At 41.4% G+C, this 22,514-nt stretch overlaps 1 protein-coding gene across 1 annotated transcript in view; it reads left to right on the top strand.

Annotated features, from left to right (window-relative positions):
- The window catches only part of GABBR2 (gamma-aminobutyric acid type B receptor subunit 2), a gene marked incomplete at its 5' end in the record, with an annotated part of 408,227 nt that extends 389,454 nt beyond the window's left edge, over window positions 1-18,773 (top strand). Inside the window, 6 exons of the mRNA XM_083360642.1 lie at window positions 8,311-8,421; window positions 10,913-11,137; window positions 12,052-12,234; window positions 16,825-16,954; window positions 17,870-17,987; window positions 18,512-18,773. Of these exons, the coding sequence (XP_083216768.1) occupies window positions 8,311-8,421; window positions 10,913-11,137; window positions 12,052-12,234; window positions 16,825-16,954; window positions 17,870-17,987; window positions 18,512-18,677 (933 nt within the window). The 3' untranslated portion in view covers window positions 18,678-18,773. The remainder of the gene's footprint in view (window positions 1-8,310; window positions 8,422-10,912; window positions 11,138-12,051; window positions 12,235-16,824; window positions 16,955-17,869; window positions 17,988-18,511) is intronic.
- Between the last annotated feature and the right edge of the window lie 3,741 nt (window positions 18,774-22,514).

Below are 22,514 nucleotides of genomic sequence, written 5' to 3'. Positions count from 1 at the left end.
TTTCCCGCTCGTCGGCTGGGCCAATCGTCTGCGTTGGTTTCTGACAGCTCGGGTCCGCGTGTGGAGCTGTCAACGTTGCGCCTGCGTGTTAGCTGCCGGCAATTTGACAGCTGTCAAATTGCCACGTGCTGAACTGTCAAGGGAGATTTACCTCACGAAGCGTTCTGAAACCATTTCCAACTTGATGTAACATAACTAATTAATAATGTCATTAACATGTGAACACTTATTGCAATTAACTGATGAATACATATCACCCCTTACCCCTCCCCCGAACTGGTGCCATTCCTCTCCCTCTGTTGCTGTGTTTTGCCCCCCCATTCGTAGTCTCGCAAATATGTTGGTGGTTGTCTCCTTCGGCTGGAGCGTCTTGGGGTTCCATCGTTCTCTTGTTCCCCTTCCCCCGGTGCTGGTTGGTAGAATGTGGGAATTTGACGGGTTTCGGTTGCTATTTGGGGGGGTGATGTGCGGGGCGGGGTTGGTGGTTGAATGTTTTGGGGTTGTCGGTTCCGCAACTGATCTAAGTGTCTGCGGATGTGTTCATTGAATTGAGTCTGTATAATGTATGAAAGTGGCCCTGTTTGGTCGATTATGGTGCCTTGCAGCCATTTTGGTCCTGATGCATAGTTACGGGCCCATACGGTTTGGCCAATGGAAAAAGTTCTCGATGGAAGGGGATGTTCGCTTTCAATGTTGCCTCTGTCTGGGTGCATTCTATCCAACCGGGTGATCAGTCTTCGTCCCCATCGTAGTTCCGGTGGTGATTTTCCGGTGGTGGTGCATAGTGTGGTGTGCTGGGCGAGAAGGTATTGGGAGAGTCTGCGATGCCAGTTGCCTTGTACAATTTTTCTGAGGGCGTCTTTGGTGGCTCTCACCGTGACTTCAGCCATCCCGTTGGAGGAGGGGTGGAAGGGAGCTGATGTAACGTGTTTAATAGAGTTGCCCCTCGTGAATATCTGAAATTCGTGGGATGTAAATTGGGGTCCATTGTCAGTGACAAAGGTGTCAGGGAGGCCGTGTGTAGCAAAAAAACCCCGTAAAGCCTGAATTGTGTTGGTAGTGGTGGTGCTGTGGACTGGGGCAATTTCAAGCCATTTTGAGAAACTATCTACAGCTATAAGGAATGTTTGCCCCTGGAATGGTCCGGCGAAGTCCAGATGGACCCTGGACCATGGGTTCTTTGTTGCCTCCCATCTGTGTGGAGTGTTTTGAGGTGGGGCTGATCTTGTTAGTTGGCAAGGGTAACAGCCTGCGACATAATTTTCTATGTTGCTATCTATGTCCGGCCACCATACATAGCTTCTCGCTAGGGCTTTCATTTTTACGATCCCTGGGTGGCCCTCATGAAGTGTTATTAATGTCTTTTCTCTGTGCTTTTGGGGAACTACCACCCTGTTTCCCCATAGTAGGCACCCTAGGTGTGCTGAAAGTTCCTGTCGTCTAGCATAGTATGGTTTAAATTCCTCCCCTGGGCACAAGGTTGGCCATCCTGCGGAGACCCATTGATATATTCGGCTGCATATTCTGTCAGTGGCTGTAGCTGCGGAAATGTCCTTAGCTGTCAGGGGGGTATCTGGAAGTTCTGAGATCGCCAGAATACGCCCAGCTGGAGCTGGGTCTGGGTCAGATTCAGGCAGGGGAAGTCTGCTGAGCCTGTCAGCGTGTCCTAATTCTTTTCCCGGTTTATGGATTAATTGGAAGGAATAAGCTGACAAGAAGGTTGACCAACGTAGTGTTCTGGGTGAAAGTATTTGCGGGGTTAGTTTGTTCCACGTGAATATGCCCAGAAGGGGCTTGTGATCGGTGAATATGGTAAACGTTCTACCGTATAGGTAGTCGTGGAACTTTTTGACCCCCGCAACGATGGCTAGCGCCTCTCTGTCAATTTGGGCGTAATTTCTTTCTGCCTTTGTTAGGGTCCTAGAATAGAATGCTATAGGTTTTTGTTCTCCTGAGTCAAAAAGATGACTTAATACTGCCCCAATACCGTATGGAGATGCATCGCAGGCGATGCAGAGGGGAAGGTCTTCCCTGAATAATGTAACTGTAGAACTGTGGCACAGGGCGTTTTTGAGTTTGTTGAAACTGGCATCGTGTTCCGATGTCCAGAGCCAGGGGCGTCCCTTATCTAAGAGGCGGTGCAACGGTTCAGCTAGAGTAGCCTTATGTGGTAAAAATGCATGATAAAAGTTCAAGAGTCCTAAGAATGCTTGTATCTCTTGCTTATTTTTTGGTGTTGGGGCTGCTTTGATAGCTTTGATTTTTGCGTCGGTGGGGTGCACCCCGTGGGCATCTATTTTGTAGCCTAAAAATTCTGTTGAGGGGACTCCTATCTGGCATTTCTGTTTGTGAAGTTTAAGACCTGCTGTTCTGAATCTTGTCAGAACAGCTGACAGGCGCTCCGGTAAATTTTCTTTGTTTTCGCCTGCGATTAGGACATCATCAAAATAGGGGCATACCCCAGGAATCTCTTTTAAAGTTTTTTTCCATTACTTCTTGGAAGATTCCTGGGGCTGCCGAAATGCCAAATTGTAAGCGTTTGACTTTAAAAGCCCCGCGGTGAGTTACAATCGTTTGCGCATCTGCGGTTTCAGGAGTTACTGGAAGCTGCAAATACGCTTGCGCCAAATCAAGTTTGGCAAAGATGGCGCCGGACCTGATCGAAGAGAGGACGTCTTTCACCGCGGGAACCGGGTAAGCATGTGCGTTTAGTGCCCAGTTTAGAGTAGCTTTATAATCGGCACATAAACGAATTTGGCCGTTAGGTTTTATAGGTGTTACTATAGGGGTTTCCCAGGTCCCACCGTCGGTGGGTTCTAGGACTCCTATTTTGACGAGGCGGTCCAGCTCGTCCTCAATTTTTTGTTTGAGGGCGAACGGGACCCTTCGGGCTCGGATTCTAATGGGAGGTACATCTGGCCTTAGCTTAAGGGTGATGGGGGGCCCTGTGTAAGTTCTTAGGGAACCGTCAAAGACGTCTGCAAATTGTTTGCAGACGTCTTCGAGGCTTGCGGCCTGTACCCTGTTGATGCCCGTTAGTATTATGCCAAGTGCCCTGAACCAGTCTAGGCCGATTAGGTTTGACCTGTTCTCTTGGGTCACTAGGACCATGAGGGGTCCTCGGAATTTTTTAAATTCCACTAGAATTTTCGCTTGGCCCTTCAGGGGTATTGGAGACCTTTGGTAATCCGCTAGGGTCACCTGGGGAGGTTTTAAGGGAATTTGCCTCCTGTTTTTGCGGCAAATTTCCTTGAAGGTTTGCCCTGAGATGAGGGTGACGGCTGAGCCGGAGTCAACCTCTAGTTCACAAGGTACCCCTTGTAGTTTGGCTTTAATTTTTACTTTAGGGGTTAACTTGTGGCTGCCCCCCCTCCTGCTGTTTTGTTAATAGCCTGCACTAGGTGGCTGGGGGGCCTGATTTTTTCCCTGCTCCGGGGTGTCATACCTGGGGACGTTGTTTCAACTTCGTGTAGCTCCCCACGGTTGCGGCTTCTGCATGCTGTTTTGATGTGCCCCGATTTTCGACAGTTGTGGCACCGGGCGTTTCTAAATCTGCAGGAGGATCTGATGTGGTTTCCTCCGCAGCTGGCACAAGTGACTCGGGGCTCTCGGTTGATGTTCTTGGGTCTTGCCCCTTCCTTGTTGTTGGTTTTTCGGCTTTGGAGCTTTTCGAATCGATGGTGGATGGCGTCCATGTCGGTGAGGTCTTCTATTTCACCTTGGTCTCTGGGGACTGTTTCCGGCCCTGGTTTCACGGCCCTGGTTTGGTTCTGTTCAGCCTTGGCGAAGTCTTCGGAGTGGGTGTTTTCGTACGCCTGAATCTCCCTAGTGACTTCAGCTAGATTCAGGGACGGTTTCGCCATTATTTTCCTCTGGAGGTGCTCGTCTCGGAGGCCGATGACCAGTTGGTCCCTTATCCGGTCCTCCAGGTCCGGAAAGTGACACCATCTGGCGGCCTGTCTCATGCCAGCTACGAAGTCTGCTGCCGTTTCCCCGGGTCTTTGGCGACGCCTCACAAACTCGACCCTCCAGTAGATTTTGGAATGGGTCGGCATGTAGTGCTTGCTGAGCTTTTCTGTTAGCTCAGCGTAGGTCACCTGCGCGACCGGCTCTGGGCTGCATAGACCAACGGCCACGTCGTATACCGCGGTTCCGCTGAGGTACAAGAGTGCAGCCGCCTTAGCCCGGTCATCGGTTATCTTGCTGACCAGCAGGTAGCCTTCAATTTGGCCAAGGTGTGATTCCCAACGCTCGGGAAATCGAGTGTCAAACTCGCGTATCTGGCCGAAAGCTGCCATGCTGTCTCGGTTCTCCTTCGGCTTGCTTGAGGTGGAAGTTACAACTTCCCGTGACTAGCTCAGAGCCTCCAGAAGGAACCCTTCCTAAGCTCAGTGACTTCAGCTTAGCAAGCCAATCCCACCTTCGTCGCCAGTAGTAGATAGGTGATAAGGATTACGCGGAGACAGCAGGTTCAGCTTCTAGGTTTATTGAGGTACACCAAGGCAAAGACAGTGGGGTTACAGCTCCCTTATATAGCCCGCTGATTGTTGGTTCTGCCAATCCCTGGACCCGCTGCTTTCCCTCTCGTCGGCTGGGCCAATCGTCTGCGTTGGTTTCTGACAGCTCGGGTCCGCGTGTGGAGCTGTCAACGTTGCGCCTGCGTGTTAGCTGCCGGCAATTTGACAGCTGTCAAATTGCCACGTGCTGAACTGTCAAGGGAGATTTACCTCACGAAGCGTTCTGAAACCATTTCCAACTTGATGTAACATAACTAATTAATAATGTCATTAACATGTGAACACTTATTACAATTAACTGATGAATACATATCAATCAGCTTGACCAGTTTAATACAACAGAGATGATGAATTCCAGGTTCTTTCAACCAAGCAGTGCTACCTTTCTGGAACCCAGAAGCATTTCTTCTCTGTCAAGGCACCTAAAACTCTCTGGAAATAGGTTCCTTTAAGAGCTGGGTAGCTCCCACACTGATGGCATTCTGGAGGACCTCAAAGACAGACTGTTCTCTCTGTCATCGGGCTAGAAGGAGTTAGATGCTTGTGAGCAAATAATATGTTTGTTTTGTTGACCGCTTCTTCCATCTTGTTGCCATATGCTTTTTGTATACTGGTAGTGCTCAACCTGCAACCTTAATGGAGCCTGCCCATTACAGTTGCATTCAGTTTTGGTCATTAAGCAATATCACTTGCTCACCCTGATGCAGTTGGAAACAGAACACAGAATACCTCGGGGGTAGGAGAGGCCCTGGGAGACCTAGTGCAGACCCAGGCCTGCCTGCCCCAGGGCTCCCATGTCCATCTCCCCCTGAGACACCCTGTGTTTTGGTTCCCTCTCCTTGGGATCCCCACAGCTTTTGGGCCTGCTTTCTCTCTCCCCCACTGAGTCCCACAGGCATTTCTCTCCCATTAGGTCTCTGGACGTCTCTTTCTCCCCACTGGGTCCCCACAGGCCTTTCTCCCCCCAACACCGAATCCCCACAAGACTTAAACCTCCTCCCCACCCTCATCACCCATCATGCACTTAACATTTCTCTGGAGCTCATGTTGGGGAAGGGGGCCAGGCCACTCTAACCCTCAGGATCCCTGGGCTGCCATTTCAACATGGTAGGAACACTGAGGGACAGAGCGGCCTACCCTCCTTCCTCAAAGTGAGTTCCGGAGCTCTGGAGATCTTCAAAAGTTAACTGTGTGGTGAGTAACAGGGGAGGAGGCCCCTAGCCCTGCAGGGACCTAGTGTGTGGGGGAAAGCAGATCCAAGGTTTGCAGGGACCCAGTGGGGAAGGATGGTGGGGGGAGATAGGTGGAGGGACTGCAGTTGGTCATAAGGGAAAAGATTGCAAGGGTTCTTCAATGGCCATAACTAGGAAATGGGTCATAAGTATTGGGCGGGGGATCTGTGGTAAATTCAACTGATTGTAAATTCAACCTACAAACTGTATTTGTGGTTTATTTTTATGCTGTGAGCCATCCAGAGTCACTTGGAGTTGGGTAGCATTCATATCGAATAAATAATCATTTGCTTTTATGGTCAGAAATAAAGTTACATTTCAAAAAAGCTACAGCCGAGCTTAGCTTATTGAAATAAACTTATACTTAAAAAAAAACCTCCAGCGTAGTTTAATTCCCATTTATTTAGATTGATCTGCTCTAAGTGTGGCCTTATCTAAATCAGTCCACATCCTTTTAGCTGGACATTAATGGTAACACTAGCACAATGTAGAAAAGTATTGATGGTGTGCAACATGCAAGCAGCTAATGATTTTTAATAAGAAATGTGGTGTTTGTCCATTAAAATTGACCAGATACACATTTAAGAGCAGACAAGGATTTGTTTTATTCCAGCTCCCTCTATAAGTACATACAGTATTGTTGCTTGTAAAATAAAAAATCAAAAGGCAAAAACAAATGGCAAAAGTAATTGGATGTTATCAAGCTAGTTTGTTTTTATATTCAATGCGTTCTTCATTAATTTAATATTATAGTAATGTGCAGTAATATTTTACAGTGCAAAGCACCTGGTCTTGTCTTATTTGATTAAATAACATCTCTACACTTATCAAAACCATGCCCTCTCCATAGTATGAAATCTTTGCATAGGAATATAATAAAATCCCAGAGAAATGTGTCTCATTCATATCTTGGAGGTAAATAAAAACATTCACATTCTTGGTCCTCAGCCATCAGCTCCAGGACTCTGCCTCCTAGACTGATTTTCATTTCTAATTTTTTTTTTAAAAAAATAGCATTTTAGATGCAGAAGTTTTCATACTTTCCTTTGTAGGTGATTTTTGCTGGAGGATGCCATACATTTTTGTGGATGAACTGTCTGCTTTTGTAATATTAAAAGAATGAAGCAAACAGACTGATGGAACTAAAAGTCACATTATAAAGGCATTTCATTGGTTCCTACTCACTCACCCCAACAGTCAGACTACAATCTCTGTCCCCTCCTACCTTCATGAGTATGAAAAAAGAAAATGACTTCCAATAAAAGAGAATATATGTAGCTCAGGGTTAAACCATGGAATCCTTGTGTTTTCTGAGCTTAGTTGTTTGCTAGCAGACATTTCATTATCCAAGTAGGTTATATGATCAATGCTGATGTGCTGTTCGGTGTTGAGCGGAGGCACTGATGGTGCCATCCATTCAGTGACCATTTGAAGTTACAGTGGCTGTGAATGAAGGGACTTATGACTGGTCCTCAAAGTTCTGGATGTTGTAGTGCCCCTGTGGTTACATGATCAAAATTCAGGGACTTGGCAACCGGTTGAACTTACAACCAGTTGCAGTTTCCTGCGGTCAGGTGGTTGCCATTTGTTAGCTTCCCTGCCAGCTTCCCACAAGCAAAGTCAATGGGGAAACTGATAGGCAAGATTGCAAGTTGCTTGGGTAAGTCTTACCCACCTCTGGCTTGTCTTTACTTGCACATACTATGTTCTCACACACCTCATGCCCTCTTTCCCTAGCCTTCTGAACTTGTGCCACATCACAGCACTTCCTCCACCAACTTGTGCGTAGCCTCCCTAGGCCGCCCAGGGCTTTCCCACCCCCCCTGCAGCACCTCCACATCATGTCTGCTCTCTTTACCTCAGACTCCCTCCACTTTCCACTTAATGAACCACCCGTCTGAAGTTAAGACAACAACCAGAACTGCTTGGATTGTGATCGCTGTGCAACGCAACCACATGATGTTGTACTTTACAACTGCAGTGTTTAGTGATGGCAATTCTGGTACCAGTTTCAGTTGTAATTCAAGGACTACTTGTAAATATATTAAATGAAATGTATGACCAGGTTTGTTGCATATACTTTACATACATACATACATATAAACATGAGAGGAGAAGAGAGACCCTGATTCTGGTCTTTCCTAAGGCACAAGAGGTGGTTGCATGACTCGCTGCTCCTTATTCGAAAATGTGCCAACCCATAGTAGACCATAACCTTGAATGAAGAGGCCTTGATCCTGCAATGGATAGATTCAAATTGATAATAATAACAGTATATGCATGCAATTAATAATGATACATGTGCATAGAACAACAACAATGCATTTTATTAGTAGGTCTTATTCCCAGTTAAGTGTGTATAGAATTGCAGTAAAAATGCCCCCAAATGGTGTACATTTTTGAATAATGAGACAATCTGATAACCTCCTTCCACCTTAATTCCATTTCTTGCAGGATTTTTCTCTTCAGACCAGCCATAGCCTTCTTCTTCCTCACCTATAGATTTAAAGAAATAAATATCAACTACAAACTCTCTTTTGTTCTCTTATATCCCCTTGTAGCCTGACCCTGCAGGCCGAGATATCTCAATTCTTCCCATTTTGGAGCATTGTGAAAACACTCACATGACTATCTGGCTTGGCATCGTTTATGCCTATAAAGGCCTACTCATGGTAAGTTGAATGGTAAGTGCAGCTCAGAGCCTAGGGTGGTGGTGTAACGTTTACTATTCCTGGCTCAGGAATTCAGGAAACTTTAATTCACAGTTTTGTTTAGCCGTGAAACTGACTAGGGTCACTTTATATTAGTCATTGTTGCTCTGCCTAGCTTACCTTCTAGGATGGCTTCTAGATGAAAAGGGTGATAGGAGAAAATCAGGCACCTCCCCTGAAAACTTTGAAGGAATGAAAGCTAGGAGAGAAATATGAATCTTGCCTGTCTTGTTTTTGCCGTGCTTTTCTAAACTAAACATCTACATTATATTAGAGGGGTTTATTTCATTCAAATATATGTATTCTAATTATAAGTAAATAAAATACCTTTACTATTGATATATTAAAATCCTCTTAAAATGAGAGCCAGTTTGGTGTAGAGTTAGGATGCTGGCCAAGAAGCTAGGAAACTGAGTTCTAGTCCCGCCTTAAGCATAAAAGCATGACTGGTGACCTTAGGCCAGTCATTCTCACTCAGCTCAACTCACCTTACAGAGTTGGTGTTGGGGCAAAAAGGAGGAGGAAGGAGTATTATTTTTATTTTATTTTTTATTTTAATTCCATTTATATCCCGCCCTTCTCCAAAGACTCAGGGCGGCTTACAAGCTTAGCAGTAGCCATAGTATGTTATGTTTGCTATCTTAAATTATTTATAAAAAGAACAAAGGCAGGGTAAAAATCTAAAATCTATGGTCTTCCCAGTTGCAATGTATGGCAGTGAAAGTTGGACCATAAAAAAGGCTGAGCACCAAAGAATTGAAGCCTTTGAACTATGGTGCTGGAGAAGACTCCTGCGAGTCCCTTGGACTGCAAGGCAATCAAACCGGTCAGTCCTAGAGGAGATCAACCCCGACTGCACTTTAGAAGGCCACATCCTGAAGTTGAAACTCAAATACTTTGGCCACCTAATAAGAAGGAAGGACTCACTGGAGAAGAGCCTAATGCTGGGAAAGATTGAGGGCAAGAGAAGAAGGGGACGACAGAGAATGAGCTGGCTGGATGGAGTCACTGAAGCAGTAGGCGTGAGCTTAAATGGGCTCCAGAAGATGGTAGAGGACAGGAAGGCCTGGAGGAACATTGTCCATAGGGTCGCGATGGGTCGGACACAACTTCACAGCTAACAACAACAACAAAAATCTAATAAATAAATGAAATATAGACAAGCATTTAAGCTTATCATCAAAACAGAAATCAAAATAACTTATCCTGTGATAATAGTGAGACTAATTTCACAAAGCTTCTGTCCCTCCCAAAGCAAAGATATAATTTTTTATTCTAATTCTAAATATATTTTTTATTCTAATATATTTTTCTTCTGCCTAACAGAGGGAGAATTTAGGGGCAAATTGAAAGGTGGAGAATATGGTCTGGAGACACAAAAGCTGCATATTATAAGCCTGACTACTAAGATTATGATAACTTGAGTCAGCACTTTTACATCTAGAATTCTCACTGTCCAATGTAATCATAAGTTTCTGCCCTTTAAATACAGCTAGTGAAAGTAAATAGCATTGATTATTGTGTGACTGTTCAAAGTACCTTCCCTGCACCTTGAAATACATGACCTAATAAAAGTATCAGTAATTCTAGCTTAACACAATTGTACCCAATCTATTGGAAATACCTTTAATGGCTGTTTAGCAATAAACCTTGTTTTATAACTTAAAAGTTTCAGTTACAGAAATATAAATAATATTCATCTCCTGCTGTCTGTTAGATTTTTATTCTGCCTTTCCTTCAGGAACTTTAGGTGTACACATACTCTCTCCTCCATTTTTTCCTCACCACACAGGATTGTTGAGCTAGAATATTTGTGAACTTTATGGTGGAGGGTAGTCTTCCTCCTGGGATTCCCAGTTCCTAGTCCAACACTTTAACAGTTCTTTCTAGCTAATGATCAGAGGAGATAAGGGAGCTGCTACTCTATGTTAGCTCCTTTATGTTTCATGTTTAGGCTGTACTTAGTGCCCTCTGGTAAGTTATGTAGTTATAGGAACATGTAAGTAGCCACCATAATGGCAGTAACTCCACTTCCCCCCCCCCCGTCTGAACTTAAATACCATAAAGTGTGATGAATTCAGTGTTAAACTCTTTAAAATCCTACTCATTTTAAAAGAAGAGTTAATTATCAGGTTCATCAGTGGTAATTAAATATACTTGCACTTGTCAAACTAAAATTTAGCGCAGGACTTACATTGTCCCGTGCAGAAGAATAGAAACAGTAAAACAGCTTCCTTCTGATCCAAATTTAATATTGTGTTTAAAGAGCTGCATTCTGTGTGTAAAATGTGTGCCATCCCTTTCTGTTTTACTTGTTTGTTGCGGGGGGGGGGAGGAATCTCCCCCTCCCAATTTCAATATGTGAATGCAATTTTGTTTTCAAAAAATGAAAAAAATGCAACTGTGCGTTGTGTTACAATATGCCTTCCTTTTTTTTTTCTCCTGGTTCCAGCTATTTGGGTGTTTTTTGGCATGGGAGACTCGAAATGTGAGCATTCCTGCTCTGAACGACAGTAAATATATTGGCATGAGTGTTTATAATGTGGGCATCATGTGCATCATTGGAGCTGCTGTTTCCTTTCTTACACGAGACCAGCCCAATGTACAGTTCTGCATTGTGGCACTAGTGATTATATTTTGTAGCACCATTACCCTCTGCTTAGTCTTCGTACCTAAGGTAAGCAACCTGATTTGCATTGAAGGGTTTTATTTGCATATGATTTTGTACAGCTGTTAGGTGGCTGTCTCCATTATGAAGTTGCTTTGGAATGAGGAGGAACAATGCAAAAATGGAACACTTGGCTCAACTTCTTCTGTAAGTTGAGAGCCAATAGAATGTTATGGTTAGAGCAGAGGTCCCCAACCTTTTGGGCACCAGGGACTGGTTACGTGGAGAGAGGTTTTTCTGTGGACCGGAGGGGGTGGGGTTTTATGTGCTGCCTGCATCCTGCGGACTGGTTGCTGGCATGCTACGGCTTGGTACTGGTCCACAGACCGGGGGTTGGGGACCCCTGGGATAGAGCATAATAGTGTGTTTCGTGTCTCGAGTTGTGTATATTAAAAGGCTAGAAATCATAATCATAACCATGATTGCCCGTATTAGGTTGGAATGTTATTTCACAATTATCTGTAATTCTAGACATAGGAAGGAGAGACCTGTATTACTCTGTGGGTGGCAAAAATTAAGCACCTCTAGTAGCATCTTTTCCAATTAGACAAATTTTACTGAAAGACATAACTTTTTCTGAGCTGCATCTCCCTTCCTCAGATGCATAGAGTACATGCCCAGAATGGATGCACTGAGGTGGTAAGGAATCATGGTAGTACTAAGGCTACTTGCATGGGTTTCTGAGAAGCTCGGTGGTGCAATAAGAAATTTTTGCAAGTTGGGGATGGGATTATATGTAGCTGAATAATTTAAGACATGTGTATGTGGAAAATGAGGGGATTGCTGCTGAAAATTTCAAACTTGATACTTGAATTATCCGTGTGCTCTATAACTTTTATTTTTATAGTGTTAAGGGGGGCAAAGATAGCCAATGACTCAATAAATATCCTTGAGGATTATCTCATTGCTGTTAAAACTTTCAGTTAATTACTCTGAGAACAAATCCAGATGCTGCCACTCGGAACAGAGGGCTTCAGTTCACCCAAAATCAGAAGAAAGATGATTCAAAAACATCAACATCTGTCACCAGTGTCAACCAAGCCAGCACATCTCGATTAGAAGGGCTACAGTCAGAGAACCACCAGCTTAGAATGAAAATAACAGAGGTATTACCTGCTCTGATTGTGTCCTGTTGACTTTGCATGTAAGCTCATTTGGTACAGCCAGGAAGCCATTCACATTTGGAGTCAAAACAGATGAAATATAAAGAACCACATTTTAAATTGCCCATGTTTTCCTTTCTATGTAAACCCTCCTTATTGTGCATTGGCCTCATGAATGTAGAAAATTTGTCCATTTTTTTAGAATAGTCATTTCTATTTCCTAATACTGCTGTTGCCCTCATCAAATGTAGAATGTATTTTTAGCTATGAACTGAGAGAACTTTCAGCCAGGATTTTTTAATCATTATTATTAGAACAATCATCCATTATTTTGCTGATACTATTTATTGCTAGTATTACTTGTAATTGATTTTCTGTACTTCAAGAAGTAAGACATTTTAAAAATAAAAACATGTTATTGAGCATTGACTCATTTTTAGTATAATAAAAGCAGATTTCATAACCCACCATGGCCATTTTTAACATCTTAATCCATATGTACTCCAGTGGTAATATTTTAATTCTTCTTTTTAAAAGGTGTTTAATGTAATGTGCAATGACAAAATCCTGCATACTGCTAAAATGATACATAACAGAAAGGCTATGGCCATGTTTAAATGAAATGATTAGTGGAATTGCTGAAAATTCTGATTTATCATTCATCTTCATTTGGCACTTCTCACCAGCAGCAGAGACTAATCTAGTCAGAAGATAATGAGAAAAATTTCCAGTTATCTGCATCTGTCCAGTACAGTCCAGCAGGGTGGGTGCACTCTGGGCCCCATCAATTAAAGAATGTAATCTTGCAGGACCAAGGAAGCACACCTACTCTGTTGCATTCCTGACCTCTAGAATGATTCTACTTCCCCCTGAGATTTCAGGAAATGATTGATTTCCTGGAAAACAGGAAAGAGAAACTTGCTTCAAATCCAGTTTTTAGGACTGAAAGAGTGAAGTAATGGCAGCCCAAACAGATCAACTACCTAAGATAGAGGGCTGCTGTTATATATTTTCCTGCCTTTATGTGCCTGCTATCACAAGACCACTCCCAGGCAATACCAAATTCTGAAGAGTTCCTGTGACAGCAAGGATTTGGATTTAATTCCTAGTCCAGAAAACTGCATGGGTATGTGATTGCAGCAGTAGCATTTCTCAAAGTGAAGTATTGGTGTGAGTAGTCTTGTTCAGAGCCTTCAGAGCAAAGTTGGAGGGGTAGGCCCCTGATCTTTTTCATTCCCAGTCTGCTTCTTGAGTGGGCTGCCACCCTACTCTTGCTGGTCCTGAACAGATGCGTTTTGCATTTATGTAATGCAAATAATTGACATACGATAATCACAGTAGTTCTTAAGATACATTCTAAGATAGCAAGACATAATTAACTTCCCCAAGTATCAGATAAAGAGCATAGTGAGAGAATATTGACTTTCCCAATCAATCTACTTTCCTGATGCAGTTTCCAAGCACTTTGTCTATGACCATTATCCATTTTTCAGCCAACTGGTGGTGGGATGGTAGTTGATTTTACAGAAAAGATAAATTTTCATTTATCTCTTAGCCACTTTAACTTGGTACAAAAATACCCATAGAGAGAAAGAGAAAAAAAGATGATAGATTATGTACCATCAGTTTGATGTCTAATGCTAACCAGATAACTCAAAGTACAATACTACTCTTTTTTTCTATAACAAAATGGGGAAGAGAGGAGGAAATAGAATACAATTCCCTTAAAAAATATTAAAAAGGGCTTCCTTAATTTAAATCTGGCAGAAAAAAAATTTCCCAACTATACCACAGTGAGTTTATACACACAGCTCAAAGATTCTTACACTAACCCAGGGGTAGGCAACCTTGGCTCTTTTATGACTCGTGGACTTCAACTCCCAGAATTCCTGAGCCAGGCCAGCCATGCTGGCTCAGGAATTCTGGGAGTTGAAGTCCACGGGTCATAAAAGAGCCAAGGTTGCCTACCCCTGCACTAACCAATCTTCATAATTGAATGAGATTTTACTGATAACTTTCTCCTCTTCTCCAGTTGGTACTGCATCATAGCTGGAACAGTGCCATTTTAAATAACTGGTAATAATGGAATGGAGCAGAAATTGGTATACTGTTCCCAAATCTATCCCACCAAACTCAAGTGGAACATAATTTTCCAAAATTTAGCTGGATTGCAATGAAGTTTAATTGCACTTAGTGACTGGACTATTTATTATATGGAGTTTGCTGCTGGCCATCTGCTAGGACTGTGGCTTCATGTAGGAACATTCTTCAGAAAATATGATTACTTGAGTTTGCTTTGGCTTTCATTTTAGATTAAAAATGTATTTGTTTTAATCTGCCCCACCATTTTACATGTTTTTTACACATGTGCACACACACAGGATATACACCATGTAAAACACACGTACACAGCCAAAATGAGACAGTATGGAAGTCATGTAAAACCTTGTAAATGAGAACATGATATAATATTCATGTCTGTCTAGTATGACAGCTGAAGTAAAGGAAAGCGCTAGACCACATATCCCATTCTGAAGGTAATGTTTTTAAAAGTATATGTAGGAAGCCATGGAGATGGCCTTGGATACCAAATCCAGAAGTCATTAGGTCAACAAGTAGATTTGCAAAATTTTGTTACTAAAGGAATATAGTTCTAAATTTCCCTTGGAGTGTTTCCTACTCCGGTCTATCTTGTAGGGCTGATGGAATGTTTGGTGTGTTTTTGCCATTCTTAAAAATCTACTGTGCATCCTTTATTTATCCCTTAATGGAAATGAGTTTTCAGGGGTTTTTTAGGCCAAGTTAGTAAAATTATGAAGCAAGAACTTCTGCACACTTGATATCAAGAATTGCAAGTAGGAAGGGCTTGTGATTCCCTCCCTGCCAGTCTCACAGCAATGGAGAGGAAAAATTCAAAAGATGTTGCCATTCCCCTAGTTCCCTCAGTGACTTCACTAGGGACAAACTCTGTTAACAAATGTTCTTCTGCTCATGAGAGAAATCACGGTTCATAATCATAAGCCTTTATTGGTGACTGTTCCCAGCCTTTGGAAATGTCTACCAAGAGAAGCTAGAATAGCTTCATCTCTGCATCCTTCCACCAGGCAAATATGTTTAAAAAAAGAAAGAAAAAAGAAACACAGTTTAGTATCTGCTAACTTTCTGCTAAAGTGCATTAGGTTTTAATTTGATGGGCTATTGCCTATTTTTATCGTTTTAATTTAGAGAATTTTAATCTTTTTAATTTTAACTCTGTTGATTTACATACGGTTTACTGTGAGCTACCTTGAACATTATTTTTAGTGGAAAGATGGAGGATGATGAAATTCAGCCATGCCAGAAGAGATTTCTTAATATTCAAGTCTTAATTTCGCATGAGAGGTTTAAATGCACTTCAGTTTCTTTTGCATTGCTTAACTTAATATGATGGCTCTTGTTATTTATTAATTCATTTGTAACAGGAAAGCTGAGGAGAAATATTAGAAGCCTAAATGAACATCTCACCTAATTTAAGTTTTACAATCACATTACAAAGTTAATTGAAGCTAGGGCCACTTCACTCTTCCAGTATAAAAACATTAGAAGGCTTAAGGCTAATGAATCAGCTGGATGATTTGAGAAGTTATGAAGATTTATTTGAGAATGTTTTCTAAGAAACAGAACACTAGTGTTTATAGTTATACATTTTACTCTGTATTTTCTGCATTAAACAATCTATAGTACTTGGGGAAACAGATGGAATGTCAAGATGGAGAGATTATAGTGCAAAGTTCTCCTTTTCAAGGACACCTTTTTAAACAGAATGATCTCTTTAACTACCCACTTGATAACCGCCACCATCTAGCTACCAAGAAAGAATGCTTTTCCAGATTTTTCACAATGCCATTTTATAGCTACCAAAACCTTGGGGACGGCTTAGATTTTTTTATGCTGCTGTCTACTTTTAGGAGCATGAGAAGAATTAGAGGAAGGACGTTTCCCAAAGGATGCCTGTAGCAGCTGTCAGAATTCATAGTCCTAAACTAAGCACCCATCTATAACAATTTAACAAAGTCTAGTCTTAACATAATATGGAATAACACATGAAAAATGAAATCAAAGCAAGTAGTCCTTCCCTTGACCATTTCACCTTACAATATCATTTCTATTGTGTAATTCTGTTACTCATCAAACTGAGAACTGGTTTGATACAGTATGTGTAAGAATCTTAGTACTTATGGTTAGACATATGCATGATCGAATAACAATATATTTATTTATAGGACAAAACCTGTGTGACTTTTTTAAAAGGTTGGATACATTCTATCACCTGCTCAGGAAACCTCTGCAAAGAAACAGCACTGAAATAGGAATACTAGCGATCAAGAAAGATTTTTCTTTTATGATTCATTATCTATGGATGTCTCCACAGATGAATAATAGTACTTTAAGTTCTTTCTTTATATGTGTATCTTTATGCATAGCTAAAATAAATACACTACACAAAGCTGGTATCCGTAAAAAGCCTTTGTCCATAAAAAGTGGGACAAAAAATGTAGAATGAAGGATAACAAATGTTTTCATATAATTTATAACATTCTTTTCTTTTAACAGTTGGACAAAGCTCTAGAAGAAGTCACAATGCAGCTTCAGGACACACCTGAAAAAACAACGTATATTAAACAGAACCACTATCAGGAGCTCAATGATATTCTCAGTATACGCAATTTTACAGAAAGCAAAGGTATGGAATTTGTAAGGCCCAATAAAGATTTGGTTATATAAAAGGCATTGAATGTTCCATGTGTCCCTTATGTGGTAAAACAGAACAAGAGCCAGCACTATGCTATGATGGCATTATTTTACACAATGTCAGTGAAATTTTGTAGGCACCTCATTAATACAGCTTTACCCAAACAATCTAGAAAGGCAATACTACAGAGATTTTTTTATCTTGATTTCTTTCTCATTCTTGGAACTTAATCCACACTGATTTGCGTAACTCAGCTCTAGTTATCTATTTTATTAGTCACCATTCTCATACATTGCTCCCTAATCCAGTTCCTGATCTAATATGAGGAAGAGAAAGGAATGAGACCAAACACTTCATTCATCTCCCATATAATACAATGGAATGAATTTATGAATTAAAATGAGATCTTTAATAAACTTAACTTGAATACTGGGGCAGTGAGGCTCAGTGTTTTTGTCGATGGAGATTCTCAATCATCTGGGTAATGGATGTCCCAAAGATGCTTTTCAAAAGGCAACTGGACTTTCTTGGGTTTTTTTTCCTTGAAAACGTTTCGCTTCTCATCAAGAAGGTTCTTCAGTTCAACTGAGTTTATTTATAATTCTAATTTTAGACTCTGTGTGTGTGTGTGTGTGTGTGTGTCTTGTAAATGCTAGTTTGGGGGAGAAATTTCTTCTCTTTATCTAATTTGTTTACAATTTGTTTCAATCTGAATAAGAAACAGTACTATTTAATTACCACAAAAATAGTGTTGTCTAGATGGAGTTAGGTTTTAGGTCAAATGAATAATTTTTGAGAAACAATATCATAATTTGTAAAATAATTACATTGTTTTGCAAATAATATATAGAAAAATGCACCACAGTGTTCCTTTAATAAATGTCTGAAAATATTTTTTTTGTCCAGATGGTGAAAAAACAGTGCTGAAAAATCATCTTGATCAAAATCCACAAGCACAATGGAATACTACAGAGTCGTCCAGAACAAGCAAAGATTTTATAGAAGATATCAACTCCCCAGAACAGTAAGTAAAGTAATTCTTTCTTGCTAGATGTTCACAAGAATTAAAAGTATCTTCATGTTAAATCTGCACATCAATTATACAAAACATGTTCCTTTGCGACAAACTAGTAATTATCTGATAATTTGGGGAAGTCTTAACTTTTGAATATGTCGAAATGGCTCCCTAAAGATCTGAAATGCTTATGCTCATGTAGCGAGTATCTTGCTGTATTAGAACAGCCATGCACCTAGTATTAATCTTGCCCTGGGTAAGTACCTTTTATATTCCATAAATGAATAAAAAAAGAAACACAAAGCAAGGGGGGCTAAAATCCACAGAATAATTTAGTTAAGACAGGAAAGAATAGAACGAAGGAGGATGTTCTGCTCATTGTCCTGGCTGCAGCTGCATCTGCAGAATCGTTTGAGGTTCTAGTATAATTCCCAGTGGATGCATCCCAAAGTCAGGGGCCCTTTGCTAGCAGCCCTCAGCAATACTGAATACCTGGCTAAATGTCCTTATCTTTCTGTGTTCTTTCTTCACAGCATACAGCGGCGACTCTCCTTACAGCTGCCCATTCTTCATCATGCTTATTTGCCATCCATCGGAGGAGTTGATGCCAGCTGTGCCAGTCCATGTGTCAGCCCCAGTGCCAGCCCACGGCACAGACATGTGCCGCCATCTTTTCGTGTGATGGTCTCTGGCCTGTAGGAGGACATCAGAGCTCCCTGAACTGCTTTTGGTACTCAATGGCTGGACTGAACGTCTTTGTGTCGAACTCTTGCCTTCTACATATCCTTACTCTTACCACAGAGAAACTAGTGCTATAAGGCCATTATCGAGGGAGGGCCAGCTCCGCTGCTGGGAAAAAGCATGTGAAGCGGAGAGATTAGGCAGAGGTTGCTCTGTAGCCTTATACTTGTGGACGTTTTTATTTCTTTGCAAAGACCAAAACCATGTTTCTTCTCAAATTTCTATAGGAGGCAAAGTGGCTAAGAAACCTAAACTTGACCAAAAAAAAAAATACAACAGACCCCACACAGCATCCCTAAGCTTTATACTACTACTGAAAATGTGAAACATGAGAAGGAGAAGAAGAAAAATCTCATCAAAAGAGTGCTGAAGTAACTAAAATGGATACCACACCAGGGGTTGCATTCAGCTTCTGGAGACCATAGTTAGTTGGGCTGACCTTAATTCCTGGAACTAAATTCAGTGAGACAACGGAGACTTCCAGCGTCACTGAGTCCAGGTCATTCAACTAAAGATACGCTTACAGAAGAAAATGCTTTGGGGGGGAAGCAAATCCAAGGCCAAGGTTTCAAAATGGCTACAGGAGGCATCCCAGGTTTGGAGAGTGCTACTCTTTCTCCTGTTAAGACATTGTGTGTTTGGTTGAATCCTGGGGTGACTTTCGGCAAATAGCAGGAAACTAGATCTGACAATGGTTAAGGCTGAAGATTGCTACTGAAATCTTCATACTACAAGGTGGATTTTTCTCCCTGAGTTTGCTTGATTTAAACCACAGCATAATTAATAGTACAGGTAATTGAGCAGATGAGCAAGAGGAGCAGGGCTCTTAGGCACCACACTTTGCTGCTGCAGTTGAATTCTGCAGAATCAGAGATCATACAGACGCCAACTTTTGCTTCACACCTGCGTGTGTGAGAAACAGTGGCCCTTGAGAATAGGATAGGCTGAACCAAGTTTGCCAGTGTTGGGATTTGAATTTTTTAAAAAAGATAAAAAGATAAATATGGTATACAGTAATTTGAAGCAAAATGGTTTTTCTCTCTTGTAGATTCCACCTAAGAGAATAGATTTAATCGATTTCTTTCCTGGGAGCAACTGAATCTGCTATGAATTAGAAAGCAACATAAGAGAACTCAAATGAAATGGGCTTCCATCACTTACTGTTAAGATTTGATCCACACATGTGCTGCTTTTATCCTAGTGGTTCTAGAACATCTTGCTAGGATTATGATTACTGGGCATGCATAATTCAAAGAGAGGCACCTGGGTCCTTTACAATTACATGGCATGGAAAACTTCAGGGGATGCCTTTCTTTCCTGGCCAAACACATGAGAAATGCCACATTGGATGAACGTCCGATTGCTATGTAACTCACAACACCTTCACTGCTGCAGGTTGCGCATTCAGTGTGGGAGGGGCTTAAAAACAAGGGTTAAGATTACCCTTGCCTTACTGCATCCTAGGATGTTTGAGTGAAAGCTCCAGTCTGCACTTTTTCATGCCTCTAGGTTTGTTGATTTTGTCTTTGACTAGTGGAGCTGCTTATGACATACTGTATAGTTCCACCAGTTGAAATATATGTATCGTTTGGGAAGGCATCGATCACAGTCTGTCAGGATCTTGAGCAAGGTTAAATCACAAAGCCGGCTGTGATAAAGATGTGCCTACCATGTGAAAGGCACAAAAGCGCACTTCAGAGCCCGATTGTTGCAGAAGATGGTCAAAATACCTTTCCCCACCCAAAAAAACCTATTCTTCCTTCATCCCAGTAACCTATTGATTCAGAATATTTTGTATTGCTGACAAAAAAAAGCAAAAAAATAAAAATCTGGCACTGGACCTAAATTATTAGCCAGACGAGAAAAAAAAACACCAAATTAAGCCTGTCACATCACTTCCATTTTCCTTACATGACATTCTCACACTATAATTGATACCAGTTTGCCAAACTGCACTGCTCAACATCGGAACTGGCCACTTTTTGAAAACCATACATTATAGCTTGTAAAAGAAGGTATGGTGAAGAAGAGGTAGTTTATTTCTATTGCACTTTCTGTTCCCACACAGGAATGAACCTGTTCCACAAAATGTCTCCAGAATAGCATTTAGTATCTGCACAGGAAAGAATATGCCAACCCAGTCATTGCCGATGCCGCTGATCCCACCTGCCTGATTATATTTCCCATGAATCTTAATCCCTTGAAGGTATGACAGAAATGTTCCCTGAACACAGGTCACGGAGGGATCAGGCGGAGGATCTGGAAGGGTTAGAACCACAGTGAGTAAATTTACCACAAAGGAAGTAGAACACATTACTCCGTTTGAGCACTAACCACTGAAGGTGTTGTCTGGTGTGGATGTGCACATGCATGCACGCACTTGTGCGCGTGCATGTATGTATGTTAACAGTATTCTCTTAATGTATGAATAAACTTCATCAGGACTTTATTTAATACAAATAAATATTACTTTTCAAAAAAGGACAATAATACTGTATATAATGTATACACAAACATTTCTGTAGAAGATATTATTCCAACATAGCAGGAAACAAAACAAAAAAAATCAAAAGTATTGGACTCTTGGCGGTGAGTGTGTGTGTGTGTCTGTAACTCTTTGTGACTACTGACTGTGTGCTGTTCCTTAGGTTTAAATCACGCAGTACATTCTTTGTCTAAAATGCAACTGTAGTTTCTCCCACAAGTTTTCTTTTCTTTTCTAATTTCCTGCAGAAAATAAGACCCATAAAATGACTATAGCTATTCAATGTTTCTGGGTTTTTTTTTTAATATCCTGCAGCAAAAATGTCCTGTAAAAAATTATGACGAGGCTATGCCCCAATGGCATTTTCCAACAATGACAGTGCACAAATGCTTCAACCCAGACTGAACCAGTAAGAATTATTTTTTAAGAAGCAACAGAGAGGAAGAGTGAGAGAACTTGGAGAATTTCTTGTATACCCCTTATACTGCATGAAAATACATTTTTAATAAATTGTTGCAAAAAATCTGTTTTATTAATAAAATAGAGAAAACATAACTACTTGGTGATTTCTTTGCTGAATTTTAACATACAGCTTTATGTTATTTTATTTTAATGTACATAATGTACCACACAAGGGATGCGGTGGCTCAGTGGGTTAGGACGCTGAGCTTGTTGATCAGAAGGTCGGCAGTTTGGCGGGTCAAATCCCAAGTGCCGCATAACAGAGTGAGCGCCTGTTACTCGTCCCAGCTTCTGCCAACCTAGCAGTTCTAAAGCACGTAAAAATGCAAGTAGAAAAATAGGGACCACTCCGGTGGGAAGGTAACAGCGTTCCGTGCGCCTTTGGCATCTAGTCATGCCGGCCACATGACCATGGAGACGTCCTCGGACAAGCGCTGGCTCTTCGGCTTTGAAACAGAGATGAGCACCGGCCCCTAGAGTTGGAAACGACTAGCACGCATGTGCAGGGGAACCTTTACCTTTACCTTTAATGTACCACACAGGAAACTTGTGTGTATTCTGAATTGGATTTGACTGTATTTGTGACAGATGATGTGGAACTTATATCAGATGAACTTATATTGTTCATCTTCCTATAGCTGAACTTCTAGTGATAAATTCAGTGTATAACAAATGAACACAGGAACAAACACAACAAATATAAGCCAAAGGGTGTATTGGAAATGTTTATGAAATACTGGGCATTTTTTGGGCGTGCATACTTAACATGCATTTCTTGGAGGCAGTCAAAAATATAGAACATTAACTTTATGTTTTCAGATAATTCAGTTTTAGGGGTACAAAAAACT

Source organism: Vipera ursinii (assembly GCF_947247035.1).
Source record: "Vipera ursinii genome assembly, chromosome: 3".
NCBI lineage: Eukaryota > Metazoa > Chordata > Lepidosauria > Squamata > Viperidae > Vipera > Vipera ursinii.
This window is presented reverse-complemented; position numbering and strand designations above follow the sequence as displayed.